General features: G+C 40.5%; 1 protein-coding gene across 1 annotated transcript in view; it reads left to right on the top strand.

Annotated features, from left to right (window-relative positions):
* Nucleotides 1–15,640, top strand: part of SEC14L2 (SEC14 like lipid binding 2) — a 78,696-nt gene that overhangs the window by 16,233 nt on the left and 46,823 nt on the right. Inside the window, exons 3-4 of the mRNA XM_073630918.1 lie at nt 2,200–2,243; nt 4,025–4,087. Coding sequence (XP_073487019.1) covers nt 2,200–2,243; nt 4,025–4,087 — 107 coding nt within the window. The remainder of the gene's footprint in view (nt 1–2,199; nt 2,244–4,024; nt 4,088–15,640) is intronic.

Raw genomic sequence — 15,640 nt, forward strand, 5'->3', positions numbered from 1 at the left:
CAGTCTGTTCGGCGGCCGTCCATTGTAACAAAGCCCCGCCTCCTCCTCGTCCGTGATAGACGGAACACTGATACAGTTTCCCAGCATTTCCCACAATTTCACAGCTGCAGATGGGCACCCTCAGTCGAGTATAAGCCGAAGGGGGGGTTTTTCAGCCTAAAAAATATGCTGAAAAACTTGGCTTATACTCGAGTATGTATGGTATGTGGTGGATACAATATACATTTGCTGGAGTTTTGCCACTTTTAAAAATATATATTTATTGCTATTTGATGGTTATAAATCAATTCACATCTCAGTACTTTGTTCCTTGAAATATTGGCATAATAATAATGAAGATATGAGCAAACTGCCCCTCTTTTTCATCCTTATGTAGGCATTTTCACTGTCTTAGATGATAACCAAGCTGGCATTACAGTATCACACATCTGACCTTCAGCTATATAATTGCAGCAATATCTCCCATGATAACAAGTGTGCATATCAGATTGATTATATTACATGGAGATAATCATTGATCTTAGACTAATGTCAATGAAATCAAGCTCACCGATACAAAAGACTTCAAAGTACTAATCAACTAGTGTTTAAAGTAGATACAAATTGCCAATGATGGTTTTATTATAAATACTATTATCTTTGTTTCATTATTTTATCCTCAACTTTAAACCTTTTTTATCACAGATAATGGTTGCTGTTTTTCATTTGTTGCTAACTTCTGTAAAGTAAAATCAATTATTTTTATTGTAAATACATTTGAAATCAATGCTAAATTATATTCTGCTTTTATACCATTCATTTAGGTATACCTTCTACTTTCATCCTAATACAGTACACCCCACTCTTCAATAACGTAGTAGTGTTGATGGTCAGTAATTATCCACCTACTTCAAATGAAAAAGCATAGAACGAGGAAGGAAAAGATTCACTGCCAGTTTCTCACTGTTGTTTGCGACTGTGGCCTTCGTTTACTAAAACTGGAGAGTGCAAAATCTGTGCAGCTCTGCATTTTAGCCAATCAGCTTCTAACTTCAGTTTGTTCAATTAAAAGATAAGTTCACCTTTGGGAACATGTTACATGTTCCCACTCCTGCTGCCCCCCCCTGGCAGCAGTACAGGGAGAAGTTCCCCATACTAGCTGGCTCCACCCACGCGGCCGCATCATTTATACACACAGCTCTAGGTGTCTGACCTACAAGCCCTGACATCCTTAGCGGCTGTCAGATTGTAGTTCGTGATTAACTACTATGGCGCTGTGGAGCGCTGTGGTAGTTCATTGATTCTTCCTATCAGGGATCACAACCGATCATCTAAAGCCTACATAGTAGCAGGAGGGCCTGGTTAACATTTTGCATTTTGGGCCCAGAGTTGTTACTTTTGTTATTATTTTTTGCTGCTGCAAAATGAGTGGAAATTCTAGACTAATATCGTAATGGACCTTTCATTAATTTTATATGTGCTGCATGAATACATTTCTGACTTGACACAATATACAGCAATATCCAGCAATATTATCATTTTCCAAATAAGCTACAACTTTTATAATTAAAAAGCCATCCTTGAACCCAACACCAGTGACTAAGCCCGGCTGAGGTGCCATTATTAGTCTGCTGCAGGCGGGAAGAAGGGTTTCCTCAGTCTTCTCTTCACCAGTGGTCAGAATGCAACATTGCAATCCAGAAGTTTATGGGATACACATATTGGGGTGTATCCCATTATCGGGAATCTACTTTACAAAGCTACACATGATCATAATATAATTATTTTCTTTGGTTTGGGATTTATGGATATTTATGTGGAACGTAGTAGTAACACTTTTTTTTTGTATCAGCTGTTAGATGTATTTTTTTGTGGATACAAATAAAAAGATATGATTTTATGAACAAAATTATAACACATGTTGCCTGTTCACTTTTGTTCCCAGTGCTCTTTGTGGAATAATCAGTTAGTCCGTAGGGTCAAAGAGCAACTGCGTTATTTGCAGATCACCTCTGACAAGAAAAATTTTACTATCACTTCTATAATATTTACTTTCTGAAAGTATTTTGCTGTCCCAGGAGCCTGCAATATGTTATCTGCTTCATTGTGTTGCAGGACCCTTTGGCAATAAATGGGTTAAGGATTATGGATTATATGTCTGTAATGTAATATCCTTGTAATCTCTGTCTAATCTCCTCTCTTCCCTGTCCCATCTCCCAGCCCGATGCTTTAACCTGCAGAAATCAGAGAGTATGCTCCGAAAGGTGAGGAATGTAAACTTGCAAGACTGTAACAATATCTTTTGTATGAAAACAATTATTATAGACTCAGTTTTATGCCTCGTGCACACTGGACGTTTTTACAGTTGCTGTTTTTGGCTTTTTTTTCTGCAGCCAATAAACTCCCCAGCATGTTATCCTATATGTCCATGCACACATAGGCTGTTATCAGCGTTTTCTGGCTGGAGCAAAACCCCAGAACTAGTGTGTTTTAAGAGGAGTTTTTCAGCTGTAAAACGCTCTAACTCTGATAAAAGCCGAAGAACGCTAAAAAATGCTGAAAATTGCAGCCATTTGGCATTTATCAGCGTTTTTGAGCCATAAGCTTTTGTGGGAATATAGTTTTGATAAAAGCTAAAGAAAGCTACAGCTGAAAAACGCTACAGCAAAAACATTGAAAAACTCATTCTACAGTAGCTTTAGCTGTAGAAAGCTGTAACTGATGTTTTTATAACGTCCAGTGTGCATGAGGCCTTAGACTCAAATGATGATTTATGGGGGCCATAAGTTCTCAAATAATTGATCTCATGAGATCTCAAAGCAAGGCCAAAAAAGTTGCTGCACGTGTAATTTCCAGGCAACAGTTAAAAAAATTACAGAGCTGCTTTATTCTTGTGGTAGTAAACTGCGGCATTTAAAAAAAAGAAAAAAATATCCACTGTAAGGCAATGGCATAATGTGCTAGTAAGCATAGCATACTAGCACATTATGGAATACTTACCTTAGAATGAAGCCCCAAGCGGTGCGCTGTCACCACTGACAGGGTTTCCATCATCCCCCGGTCTTACTTCCGGGCTCCTGGTATATGAGTGGGTCCGTGATAATGTCACCCAGTGTATGCGCACGGGGGCCGCACGCCTATATATATATATATATATATATATATATATATATATATATATATATATATATATATATATATTTTTTTTTTTTTTTAAATGAAAATTTTTTGCACTTCTTGTGCAAGCAGTCCCTTGCATGTCTACTGGGACTCAGCAAATGCATGGACACTGCTGCTGGTCACTGTGTGGGTACATGTACCCGAACGCACACTCATTCAAGGATACGCACCTGCATGGCTGTCAGATTGGGACCTGCGACTGTGTCTTTGCAGCTGCTGCATCCCAATAGACATAAATGGATCTACTTTCATGTGGATGCATATAACACCTGTGCACACTGTGCGGGCAAAAATAGCCCTTTGCATGGGTGTATGAGGCCTAAAGATTTGTAATTCTGTATATTCAGTGTAGTGATCCACATACCCCTTATCAAAAACAGCAGAACCATTCCTATGACCTCTGCAATTGAAAAATACAACTTGGTGTTGTCCCAGTGTGTGATCGAATGCTGAAAGAACAGCAGCACAATGATGACATCATCACTCTGCTCTCTCTTCCTGTAGGGAAGCTTCCATAGTTAGGACAGCTATGTTCAGTGCAGTAGATCCTGACTTTGCCCTTTCCTATCACAGTTTCCTGAGTTCTGATATGCAGGGCAGCACAATTGGCTGTCAAGAAAGATTTAGGAACTTTTGTTAGTCCTTTGTAAAAAAAAATTAATACATTCCAATGGGTTCAGTGGTCGCTATTTGTACCTGTTATATTGTTAACTTGAGTGGAAAAAAGAAATCTTTTAAGATATAAATATCGCTTTGTAGAGTTGAAGGCTTTCTGTATTAAAAGTCTTACAATTCTTATGATGTTATGTTACTGCATTACATACCAATGATTCTTTAAGTTGAATGAATTGAACTTCTTATGCAGCATATGGAGTTTCGGAAGCATATGGATTCTGACAGAGTGCTGGAGAACTGGCAACCTCCTGAGGTGAGTGAAATGTACACATCACTGTTCCATTCTATGGGTGCTTGAGACCCCTAGGCCCCATGCTCATGTGCATTGAAACACACATGTTCAGATGCAATTAGAGCCCATTTCTAAACACATATCTGGAAGCATAAATTGCTTTACAATGACAATGAGTTCACACCTAGGTGTTCAGCCGCATATAGCTGCATTTACAGAAAGAACAAATGTCTGTGTTTCAGGACTGTTTAGCCTGGATTTCTGCAGCTAAACCGTGTAAGCGCAAGTACATCTACATGCAGGAGAAACTCTTCTGGGAAATCTAAAGTTGGTTTATACTTCCCAGATCTATTTCTCCTGCTAAGCGCAGGTGGGATGAGTCCTTATGTGTAGTGTCTTGAGGAGACCACTTTGAACTTGATTGGTTTTTATGCAGAAATCAGTGTGCAGCATTTTTGGCACTGCAAATACTGCACATTGTAGCTTTTGTTCCATGATATTTGAACACAATAGTATTTTTCATTATTTGTCTCAGCATTATAGTATTTATTGCTGTAAGTTTACATTGTCTATCAATGCAATAGAATACATTTCACCAAAGGCATGGAGTTAAGATTAGGGGTTACATTGAGTTTAGGCTGCTTTCACACTGAGGAGTTTTTCAAGCGCTTTTGCGTTAAAAAAAGCGCCTGAAAAGCTCAAGAAAAATGCTTCCCTTTAAAATCAATGAATGTGTTCTCGCTTCCGTTGTGGTGAAAGAAAATGTGCTCATGGCATTTTTGGAATATGTTTGGGGAGTTAACAAAACCGCACCAAAAACACATCTTCACATTAAAAGCAATGGAAAACGCAACACATCTATGCTATGTGATGTTAACTGAGCAGTTTAACTGGCTGCAGTCCAGACGTGTAAAATCCATTTAACTAATCTGCTAAGAAAAACCTGCTTTGCATATAGATAGGTGTCAGATTAATGAAAACCCTTACTCTGATACCCTTGTTCATGTGTGCCAGGAAATACGTACAGGTTAATACTTTTTAATGTGGTATAAGAAGTAGTGCTTCTAGTCATAATGACCTCTTATTTTGGCCGGCAGATGTATGGAAAATTGTATACTGTACCTATAGCAGATTCTCAGGAAAATCATTTTTTTCCCCAATATACTTATTTTGTGCATAATATGGAATAAGTGCATGAAATGGAAACTCTCCATAGGCTATAATCGATAATGTCTGCTAATCTCAAGATAAGTAGACAGAGCAAGGTGAATCAGCAGAAATGTTTTAACCTGTCAATCGAGTTATAAAAACAAATTTCAGTTTCTCGTACTCTTTCTTTACTGGTATTATTCTGAAGTTCCCCTGTCATGAAGGATCGCTCATTAATCATAATAAACTGGACTTGTTCTGTAATGTTGAAGATGTTTCATAGCTTAATAAAGTGATTTCTTCAGTTATAAGCTACTTGTATGAGCTGCAAAATGTCTTCAACATTACAGAACGAGTTAAGTTAATGTGACTGACTACTACTAGGTATACATGACCTGAACATCTGGACATACGAGAACCTTCACAGACCTCACATGGTAAAACTGAATTTAGCTTGACATATCATACGTCATCATATATACTGTATATATGCTGTGTGTGTGTGTGTGTGAGTGGCATTCAAAAAGTTCATGTGAAAATTGAATAGAAAAAACACAATTTTTGGAACCTTCTTTAAGCGATACCAGCCATTTACACCATCCCAGGAGAACTGAGCGTCCTGAGAATTTAACCATGGCAAAGCAGCCATTTTTATATTATTGGTATCAAAATGAGTACCATTCAAAAAAATGTTTCAAGTTAAGATATAAAAAAAAGTTAGAGGATGCTAAATCAGGACTGTAAGGTCGATGTCTAATGATTGAAGAGATGAATTGGCAGGGGCATTTTTGTGATGGAAGATGACTCTCCGATGAAAATTTACGTGGCACATTTTGGCTAGCTGTTTTGCTAATTTTCTCAAAACACTTACATAATAAGCAGATGTTACTGTCTTTTTTTTCCCTTCCAAAAAGTCAACTAACAGAGATCCCTCAGCGACCCAGAAAGCAGTTGCTATAATCTTTCCTCCTCACCAGCTTACTTTTACTTTGAATGGACCATTTCATCCCTTAAAGCGGAACTTTACCCATAACAACTTGATAAAAAATGTTCTTTAGCAAGAAACATACATTCCACATTTATAATTACTGGTACTCTACCAAAATGAGTGTGTGCTGTAAATTGCCTCCAGCATTGTTCCTGTTTCTTCTTGCTGGAGGCTGCCATTTTCCTGAAGCCCAGAGCCCCAGTAGTAAATCATAAAGTGGAACTAAACCCATTGATTTAACAGTTTTTTAAAAAAAAGTTACATTCCTGGAATGCCGATATTGTTAACAGTCTCACATTATGTACTCAACCAAACTCTTAAACCATCAAATGGCTGGCGTCATAACTGATCACATTTGCAGCACCATGGCAGTTGAAGATCAAACAGAAGCAGCTTTCTTGGCTGTAAAGGATAAGAGGGTTTAATTCTGCTTTAAGGCTGTCAGCAGATCGGCCTCTACAAACTCGTCGGTGCCTAAAAATGGAGAGCAACTGAGCATGTGCAGAGCAGGGTGATACAAAGTATTATTAGATTTTGAACATTATAGACTTTTATTTTTAATGTTTTACATAGCTTTACCTCCAAAAGTGGCCAGCCTGAACAGATCTATCGGGACTTAATTTTCTGACTAAAGTTCCAATTTAAGCCATCCATAGATGGTTCGAATCTTATCCAGTTCAGCAGGAACCGGCTGAGATTCGAACTGTGTATGGGCAGGCTGATTGTACCCCAGTTGATCGATTGATCAGCTGGGGTACAACCAGCCCATTAGATTTTTCATGCGATTATTGCCAGTGGCTATAGCAACTAGCAGTAATCACTGTGTGTTCTCTCGACAGGGACGGCTTCGCTCGCTGGGAGAACACAATAACTAAGCAGTAGGGATCCCATAGGGAATCCTAGCAATTTTTTTTTTTTTTTTCCTGCAACCTGGTTGCAGAGAATAAAATCACACAATCTATGACCAGCTTTAGATAACTATTGCTTAAATTGAGCTTTGTCTTCAGGGTGTCAGCTACTTTTTACTAGTTACTTTTTTTTCTGCCGTTAATCGTCGGTCACCCTCATTTAACAGCATTTACTTTTTTTCTCGCAAACTAATGTTGATAGTCTGCCCGTTCGTTCGTCGTCTTCAACTCTGTCTCTTCCTTCTTTGAAACAGGTTATCCATTTGTAAATTGCTGATATTTTTCAGTGAATCAGTTCCATAAACGTTTATCAAAGTGGTAACGATGTCTTCATTGTTCCAACCAGATTTCACCATACATTCATGTTAGTTCTTGCCTCAATTTTGACACACTTCATGTTGCGCCACAGAGGGTTGATTTCACACATAAGTTTCAATACAACACCGGTAAATACTACCTGTTCATACATGTTACAACACATAAGTCGAACCATACTCTGCTATAGACATATTAAAATGCTTGCTTACTTTTTTAATAAAATAATTTTCTACAAACTTTTTGAATGCCCTTTGTATAGGTTTATACATGTGTTGTGGGTTTACTTGCTGCTTCTAGGCTCCACTCTCTGGCCATTTTGATTTTCTGGGCTGAGATTACATCACTCCCTACCGGCTGAGATTACCTGAGATAAGCTAGTGGTAATGGTAAGTCTTTGTAGCCGTATGCAGGGAGCATAGTTAAAAAATTCTGTTTATCTATTTAACTAGCTTACCCTTCTACATTATGTAATGTTAAAGTGGAATTATTCCACTCCAGAGATGTGATCTCCTTGAGCACCCTCACTAGCTGCTGACATATTTGGCTGGTCTTCTTTTGGGCTCCATGCTCTGACCATTTAGATTTTCCAGGCTGGGATGACGTCACTCCCACACCTGCACAGGAGTTCATTCATCTCATCAGATGCCAAAATTGTACACTGGGCTACACAGCTCAGTGTACATTGCGAACAGGCAGGTAACAATATTTTAATGCATGATGTTGCTTTACAAAAGACAATTAGACTGTGCAATTTGCAAGTGCAGTTGCTCCAGTGCTTATTAAATGAGCAGAAGCTCTGATGACTTCCACCATCCAATCCAGAGTTGCCAACCCTCCGAATCTAAATTTACTGGCAGGACGCCAAAATTTACAAACGGCACCAATTTTTTTTTTTTTTTTTTTTTTTTACTGGCACTGCAAAAAAGTACCTACAATTACAGTGCTAAACAGTGCAGATATCAATATTTAAACTATAAACATATATCTAGTGCTATTAGCAATGTGTTTAAGTTAAACAAAAGTAAAAAAAAACATATTTATGCGTTGACATGAAGGTCAGGTTACTAGAACCCAGCCAGCACAGAGTTCCCCCTTACATCAGAGTGTGCAGGATTCCCCCTTACAGTGTAACGAAACTCTTATGTAAAGGCGAACGCTGCAAATCATGATCTAAGGTGGAACTCTGATGTAGAGGGGGGCTTTGGTGACCAGAGACTACCTTATATCAGTCGACTGTGTTCCCTTTACATCAGAGTTACCAATTACATTAGGGTCCGCAGATTGAGTTCCCCCTTGCACTGTAAGGGGGAATCCTGCATCAGGAACTCTGATGTGGGGGAGGGGACTCCGGTGACCAGAGACCACATTCCGTAGAGTGAATACACTAAGGTATGGGGGGGTTACTAATATAGGGGGGAAACTTTATATCAGTGCCCCCTTATATTATTGTATTCACTCCCTCCTTACATCAGTAACCCCCCCCCCCCCCCAGACTGGCCTGGCGGGCAACGCTGTCACTTACCTCCTCTCAGGTGCACCATGCAGGGCTCAGTCAAATGGCTCCAGCTTGGTGGCTCTGGGTTTTATCCTACAGGAGACAGTCAGAGGCTGTAGACAGGATACAGGAGACTGTCAGAGACTGCGGACATACTACAGGAGACGGTCAGACTGCAGACATACTACAGGAGATGGTCAGAGACTGCGGACATACTATAAGACGGTCAGAGACTGCGGACATACTACAGGAGACGGTCAGAGACTGTGGACATACTACAGGAGACGACGGTCAGAGACTGCGGACATGCTACAGGAGATGATCAGAGACTGCAGACATATAAGAGACGACGGTCAGAGACTGCAGACATGCTACAGGAGATGATCAGAGACTGCAGACATATTAGAGACGACGGTCAGAGACTGCAAACATACTACAGGAGACGGTCAGAGACTGCGGACATGCTACAGGAGACAGTCAGAGGCAGCGGACATACTACAGGAGACCAAATGTGCTCACTACTTACTCAGATAAAAATATATGAATAAACACCTCAAGACCATCAAGCACACTACATAATCAAATATATTATGACCATACAGTACACACACACACTATACAGCAGCACTTTTCATCAGAAAATCAGGCAAATCATATTGCTGCTGCCTCCCCTCTCCTGGCATGCTTGGATTTGTAGTGCCCCAGACACATGGGTTGTAACTCTGGAGAGGACTGAGGAGGCTGTGCCTGTACTGGACTGGTGAGCACTGCAGGTAATAGGTAGAGATTGGGGGAGATCTCAGAAAACATCCTCCTTAGTCCCTTTAGAAGCAAAGCAAATCTGATGCAAAAAAACTCTCTACTGTACACAAGCCTGCTACACAGCCCATCCTCTGCCCCCTCCTCCTACCCACTAAGTCAAGGCAATGACACTACTGCCCTGTACACACGGTCGGATTTTCCGACGGAAAAAGTGCGATCAGATTGTGTTGGCGGAAATTCCGACCGTGTGTGGGCTCCATCGGACTTTTCCCATCGGAATTTCCGACACACAGAGTTTGAGAGCAGAATATAAAATTTTCTGACAACAAAATCCGATCGTTTAAATTCCGATCGTGTGTACACAAATCTGACGCACAAAGTGCCACGCATGCTCAGAATAAATTAAGAGATGAAAGCTATTGGCTACTGCCCCGTTTGTAGTCCTGATGTACGTGTTTTACGTCACCGCGTTCAGAACGATCAGATTTTCGGACCACTTTGTGCAACCATGTGTATGCAAGATAAGTTTGAGCCAACATCCATTGGAAAAAATTCGATAGATTTTGTTGTCTCAATGTCCGATCGTGTGTACAGGGCATACTGCATTTAGCTAATAGCTAGCTTACCCTCTGCTAGGCTGAAGTCCGTCTGGCTCCACTGCAGGCTGACTCCTCCCCCTCCCAGCATCTCCTGTGCAGAAATCAAATAAGGCATGCTGTGGAAGGTAGGAAGGAGGGTACAAGACAAGTAGCAGCAGTGTCAGAAAGATCATCAGGATGGCCGGGGACTCTTGGCATGCTTTGGAACTGCATATGTGCAGTTCCGAGCCGGGACCGTCATATTTTTACTGGCAAGAATTTTTATTCACGGGCTTTCACGGACATGAAAAAATAGCCCCATTTTTACAGGCTGCCCGTAAAAACACGGGTGGTTGGCAACACTGATACAATCATGTGCAAGAAAAAAATGTTGTTTTTTGTTTTTTAATTTTCCTTGAATGTGATTGAGTATTCTTTTTCAAGTGATGCTTTACCTCATTTACTGTCATACTGTTTACTGAGCCTTTAAATAGAATTTGGCATTTGGATTACCTCTTTGCAAGATATTTACACTACTGTACAAAAGTTTTAGGCAGGTACTGCTGTATGCTGTCAATGCTGTAAATTATGAATGTGTTCAGAAATATAAGCGATAAAAGTTTATTTTTATCAATTAACAAAATGTAAATGAATGAAATGAAGTAAATGAACAGAAAAGAAATCCAAGTCAAATCAATATTCGGTGTGGCCACGCTTTGCCTTTGAAACCGCATCAATTTTTAGATACACATTGGCTGTACGTTTGGGTCTGTTGTCCTGATGCAGAATACATTTGGGGCCAATCACATACCTCCCTGATGGATAAGTATGTCTGTATTTTTCAGCATTGAGGACATCATTGATCCTGAACAAATCTCCAACTCCATTTGTAGAAATGCAACCCCAAACTTGCAAGGATCCTCCATCATGCTTCACTGTTGCCTGCAGACACTCATTATTGTGCCGCTCTCCAGCCCTTCGGCAAACAAACTGCCTGCTGCTACAGCCAAATACTTCAAATGTTGACTTAGCCATTCAGAGCACCTGCTGCCATTTTTCTGCACCCCAGTTCCTGTGTTATCATGCATAGTTGAGTCGCTTAGCATTTTTCTTTCACTTCTGAGGTATGGCTTTTTATCTGCATTGTTTCCATGAAGACCACTTCTGGCCAGACTTCTCCGGACAGTAGATGGGTGTACTTGGATCCCACTGGTTTCTGCAAGTTCTGTGCTGATGGCACTACTGGACATCTTCCGTTGTCAAAGGGAGGAAAGCATGATGTGTCTTACATCTGCTGCATTGAGTTTCCTTGACTGACCACTGCGTCTGCGGTCCTCAACATTTACCGTTTCTTTGTGCTTCTTCAGAAGAGCTTGAACAGCACATCTTGAATCCCCAGTCTGCTTTGTACCTTTGCCTGGGAGAGACCTTGCTGATGAAGTATAACTACCTTGTGTCTTGTTGCTGTGCTCAGTCTTGCCATGGTGTATGACCTGTGACATGAAACTGTCTTCCACTCTGATCCTACAAAATCCCTGACTTTGTGCAAGTGTACAAAGTGTGCAAGTGTAATGCCGCGTACACACGAACGGAAATTCAGCCAGCAAAAGACCGATGAGAGCTTTTGGTCGGAAAATGCGATCGCGTGTATGCTCCATCGGACTTTTGCTGGCGGAATTCCCGCCAGCAAAAGATTGAGAGCAGGTTCTCAATTTTTCGGTCGGAAAAAGTTCCTATCCGAAAATGCAATCGTCTGTACAAATTCCGACGCGCAAAATTCCAACGCATGCTCGGAAGCATTGAACTTCATTTTCTCGGCTCGTCGTAATGTTGTACGTCACCGCGTTCTTGCCGGTCGAAAGTTCAGAGAACTTTTGTGTGACCGTGTGTATGCAAGGCAAGCTTGAGCGGAATTCCGTCGGAAAAACCATCCAAGTTTTTTCCGATGGAAAATCCGCTCGTGTGTACGCGGCATAAGAATTGATACTGATAGGAAGCCAAAAGGCAGTCACACCAAATATTGATTTGATTTAGATTGTTCTTGTGTTCGCTCACTTTGCATGTTGTAAATTGATAAAAATAAACAATTAAAAAATATATTTTTGAAAGCATTCTTACTTTACAGTATTTCTTCACACCTGTCTAAAACATCTATATACCCTGTTTCCCCGAAAATAAGACCTAGCGTGATTGTCGGTGATGGCTGCAATATAAGCCCTAACCCCCAAATAAGCCCTAGGTAAAGTCCTTGTAGGTCTTGTTTTCAGGGTAGGGCTTATTTTCGGGGAAACAGGGTAGGGCTTATTTGGGGGGTAGGGCTTATATTGCAGCCATCACCGACAATCACGCTAGGTCTTATTTTTGGGGAAACAGGGTGTATATATATATATATATATATATATATATATATATATATATATATATATATATATATATTATATTAAAGCCTATTTCAGATTTATAACTGACTTCTAATCAGGGAGATTTACACTTTCCTTTGTCAACAATGGACATGAAGTTAGTAGAAATCTGATCAGTGAGGCAGGCAGCATAAAAAAAATATGGCACGGGTTCTAATACCTTCCCCTTTCACTTGCACTATCCAAACATAAATACCGGTAAATGTTAGGATGGCATTCTAGTTCAAATCTTGGTATATGCAGTGCTGCATTGTTATAATTCACTTTATTAAATGCATTGCTGGCTTATTTCAGATGTTTTACTGTGTGCCTTAAAGAGAATCTTCACCCTAGAAAGAAAATAAATAAAAGGACATTTACCTGTCCAGGGATCCAGCGCCGTCCACTCCCAGGCCGGTTCTTCACTGGTCTTCAGCTCCCCAGCACTTTGCAGCTTCCACTGTGCATGCATGAGCCTTTCTGCGCTTTGTGAATGGTCCCACAGCCTTCTGGGGACCTGTGATGTGACCCAGAATGCTGCAGGCAAAAAGGGGGGGGGGGGGGGTTGATAGGGTGAACTAGTGAGAGCAGATACTTATCAAAGCTAGATACCTGCTCCCAAAAATTTTTGTGTGCCAAATGTGGAAGATGAGGGGGTGTGGGGAGGTAGAAGGACATAAAGTGAAACGTCCCTTTTAGAGTGATGTTCCGCTTTAAGGTGAGTTTGTTGTAGGGAACTACATATGGAAAATATATGGCTCACTAGGTAAACAGATATTGCTATTGTGTGTGTGTGTGTGTGTGTGTGTGTATGGGCCTGTAAGAGACATCTATAGTCTTACAGTGTCATGGAACTAGGAAAGTATTTAAAGCCACTATATCTTTATTTATACTTTGAACTTTGGCATTTTAGATAAGACGTTTTCTTTCTTAGTAAAGAGAAAAAGCCAAGAACCTTTGATAATCTGTTATTTTCATTGATATAATTTAGCAAATTGGTTGTTTACCAGTACAGCAGCATAAAAGTGGCATTTTCAAAGCAGGCAACACATTTTACAATTGGATTGTACAAGCAATGTCAGAACATGATAACAAAACAACATTCTGTACATCTTTTAGCTACATGCACATTTCCCCATGCTTTATTCTTTAAAAAATGTCACAAGTACAAAAAAAAAAAAACTGATGATATAACAGAAATGTAGTTCTGGGGGTTTGCTTACATCAGTAGGGACTGAGCTCCCAACAATTGCCCCTGCAAGATTTCTACAAGCCTGGTGATGATGTCACAGGCGGTAGTCAAAGTCATTTCCCAGATAGCAAGTAATTGTGCTGCAAGTTTAAAAATGACTTGCTAAGCTATTGTTAGACTTCCCAGGCTTCACAAGTTTGTTCCACAATTGCAGCAAGTCCACATTGCATGATCAGCTTTCTTTGCAAACATTCTGCTAGTCGGCTGCAAGTTCTGGTCCAGTTTATATTGTGCAAAAGTCATCCCACCACAGGGCTCACTGTGGCTGAATTTTCATGCTGTAGACTTGCAGAGCTCTTGCTGTAGACTCATTACTGCAACTTTGCTCTTGCTAGAGACTTGCCAAGCAAAATTGCTACAAATTGGAAAAGCGTCAACTAGAACTACTGCTTCAAGTGCTCTGAAAGCGTACAACCTGCCAGTGAAAATATGCAGTAATTTAATAAGACTTACATGTCAACACTGCCACAAATTTGTGGCATGTTATCCTTGCTATCTGGGTTCTTGCTAGAGGAACAAGTTAAAAGAAAATAATGTTGGGACGAATGGGGAAAAAAAGATTTGTGATTACATTTAGGTAACGCCTGGACAAACACTTAGACTCCTTTCACACTGGGGCAGTTTTCAGGCGCTTTAGCGCTGGAAATAGTCTCTGCTAAGCGCCTGAAAAGCGCCTCCCATTCATTCCAGTGTGACTTTTCACACTCGGGCAGTGCGCTTGCGGGACGTTTTCGAAAAGTCCTGCAAGTAGCATCTTTGGGGCGGATTGGGAGCGCTGTATTTAGCGGTACCAAAACGCTCTGAAATGAAAAGCACTTCGGAAGCACCGCAACACAGGAGTTTTTAACCCCTTCTTTGGGATCAAAGGCGCCCCGCTAGCGGCCGAAAAGTGCAGCTTAAACAGAACGCAGCCCCAGTGTGAAAGGGGTCTTAGGTTTTATGTACACAGGCTCGAGATTTCAAGATAAGTCAAAGGCAGTATGACTTTGTATTGTTTGCTATGACGTGTTTTTGGGTTGCTTTTCACTTGCTTATGAATTGCTTTGGTTTGTCTTAAGGGCAGCAAATGTCACACTCTCGGTCACCTCTGTTCCATGAAACATAAAGTGTTACTAAACCCACAACAGTAAAATCCGTCTGTATATGCAGTAAAGCATGCTTTTTATACTCACTGTGGAACCTAAGGGATTAATCCTCTGCATTGTGTAAAAGGCTGTTTGATCCTGTCTTCTCCCCTTCTTATACAGTCCCCAATCCATCTCCTGTTAGTTCAGAGCCTTGCACATGCTCAGTTTGGTGTGTTTTTTTTGGGGAGAGTGGATGTAACCAGCACAGAGCCAACTACTGTCCAGACAGAGGGTCAGGGTTCCTGCAGCCTCATAGAACAATCAGGGGAGAATGAAAACTCCTTCTACAAGCTTTAACCAGACACTGATCAAAGTTACAAGACTGCTATATACTGCTGATGAGAAAAGGTATTTAGCAGTTTCTATTTACTAAAATAATTGCATTTCCATGTTCTGTGTACTGTGGGAGACCAGATATAGTGAATGCAGGGTCCTGGGTTTAGTAACACTTTAAGCTGAGGCGTCAGGCATAAAATAATTCAAGTAAATAAGGGTAAACATGTTCCCATTATCAGAGTATTATTCCAGGCATGTAAACTCATTGCTCAGAGGTGGATATCTTCTAATCCACTGATGATTGAGTGGCAATCTCAGGTTA

Source organism: Aquarana catesbeiana, linkage group LG01, assembly GCF_042186555.1.
Source record: "Aquarana catesbeiana isolate 2022-GZ linkage group LG01, ASM4218655v1, whole genome shotgun sequence".
In the NCBI taxonomy this organism is placed as follows: Eukaryota; Metazoa; Chordata; class Amphibia; order Anura; family Ranidae; genus Aquarana; species Aquarana catesbeiana.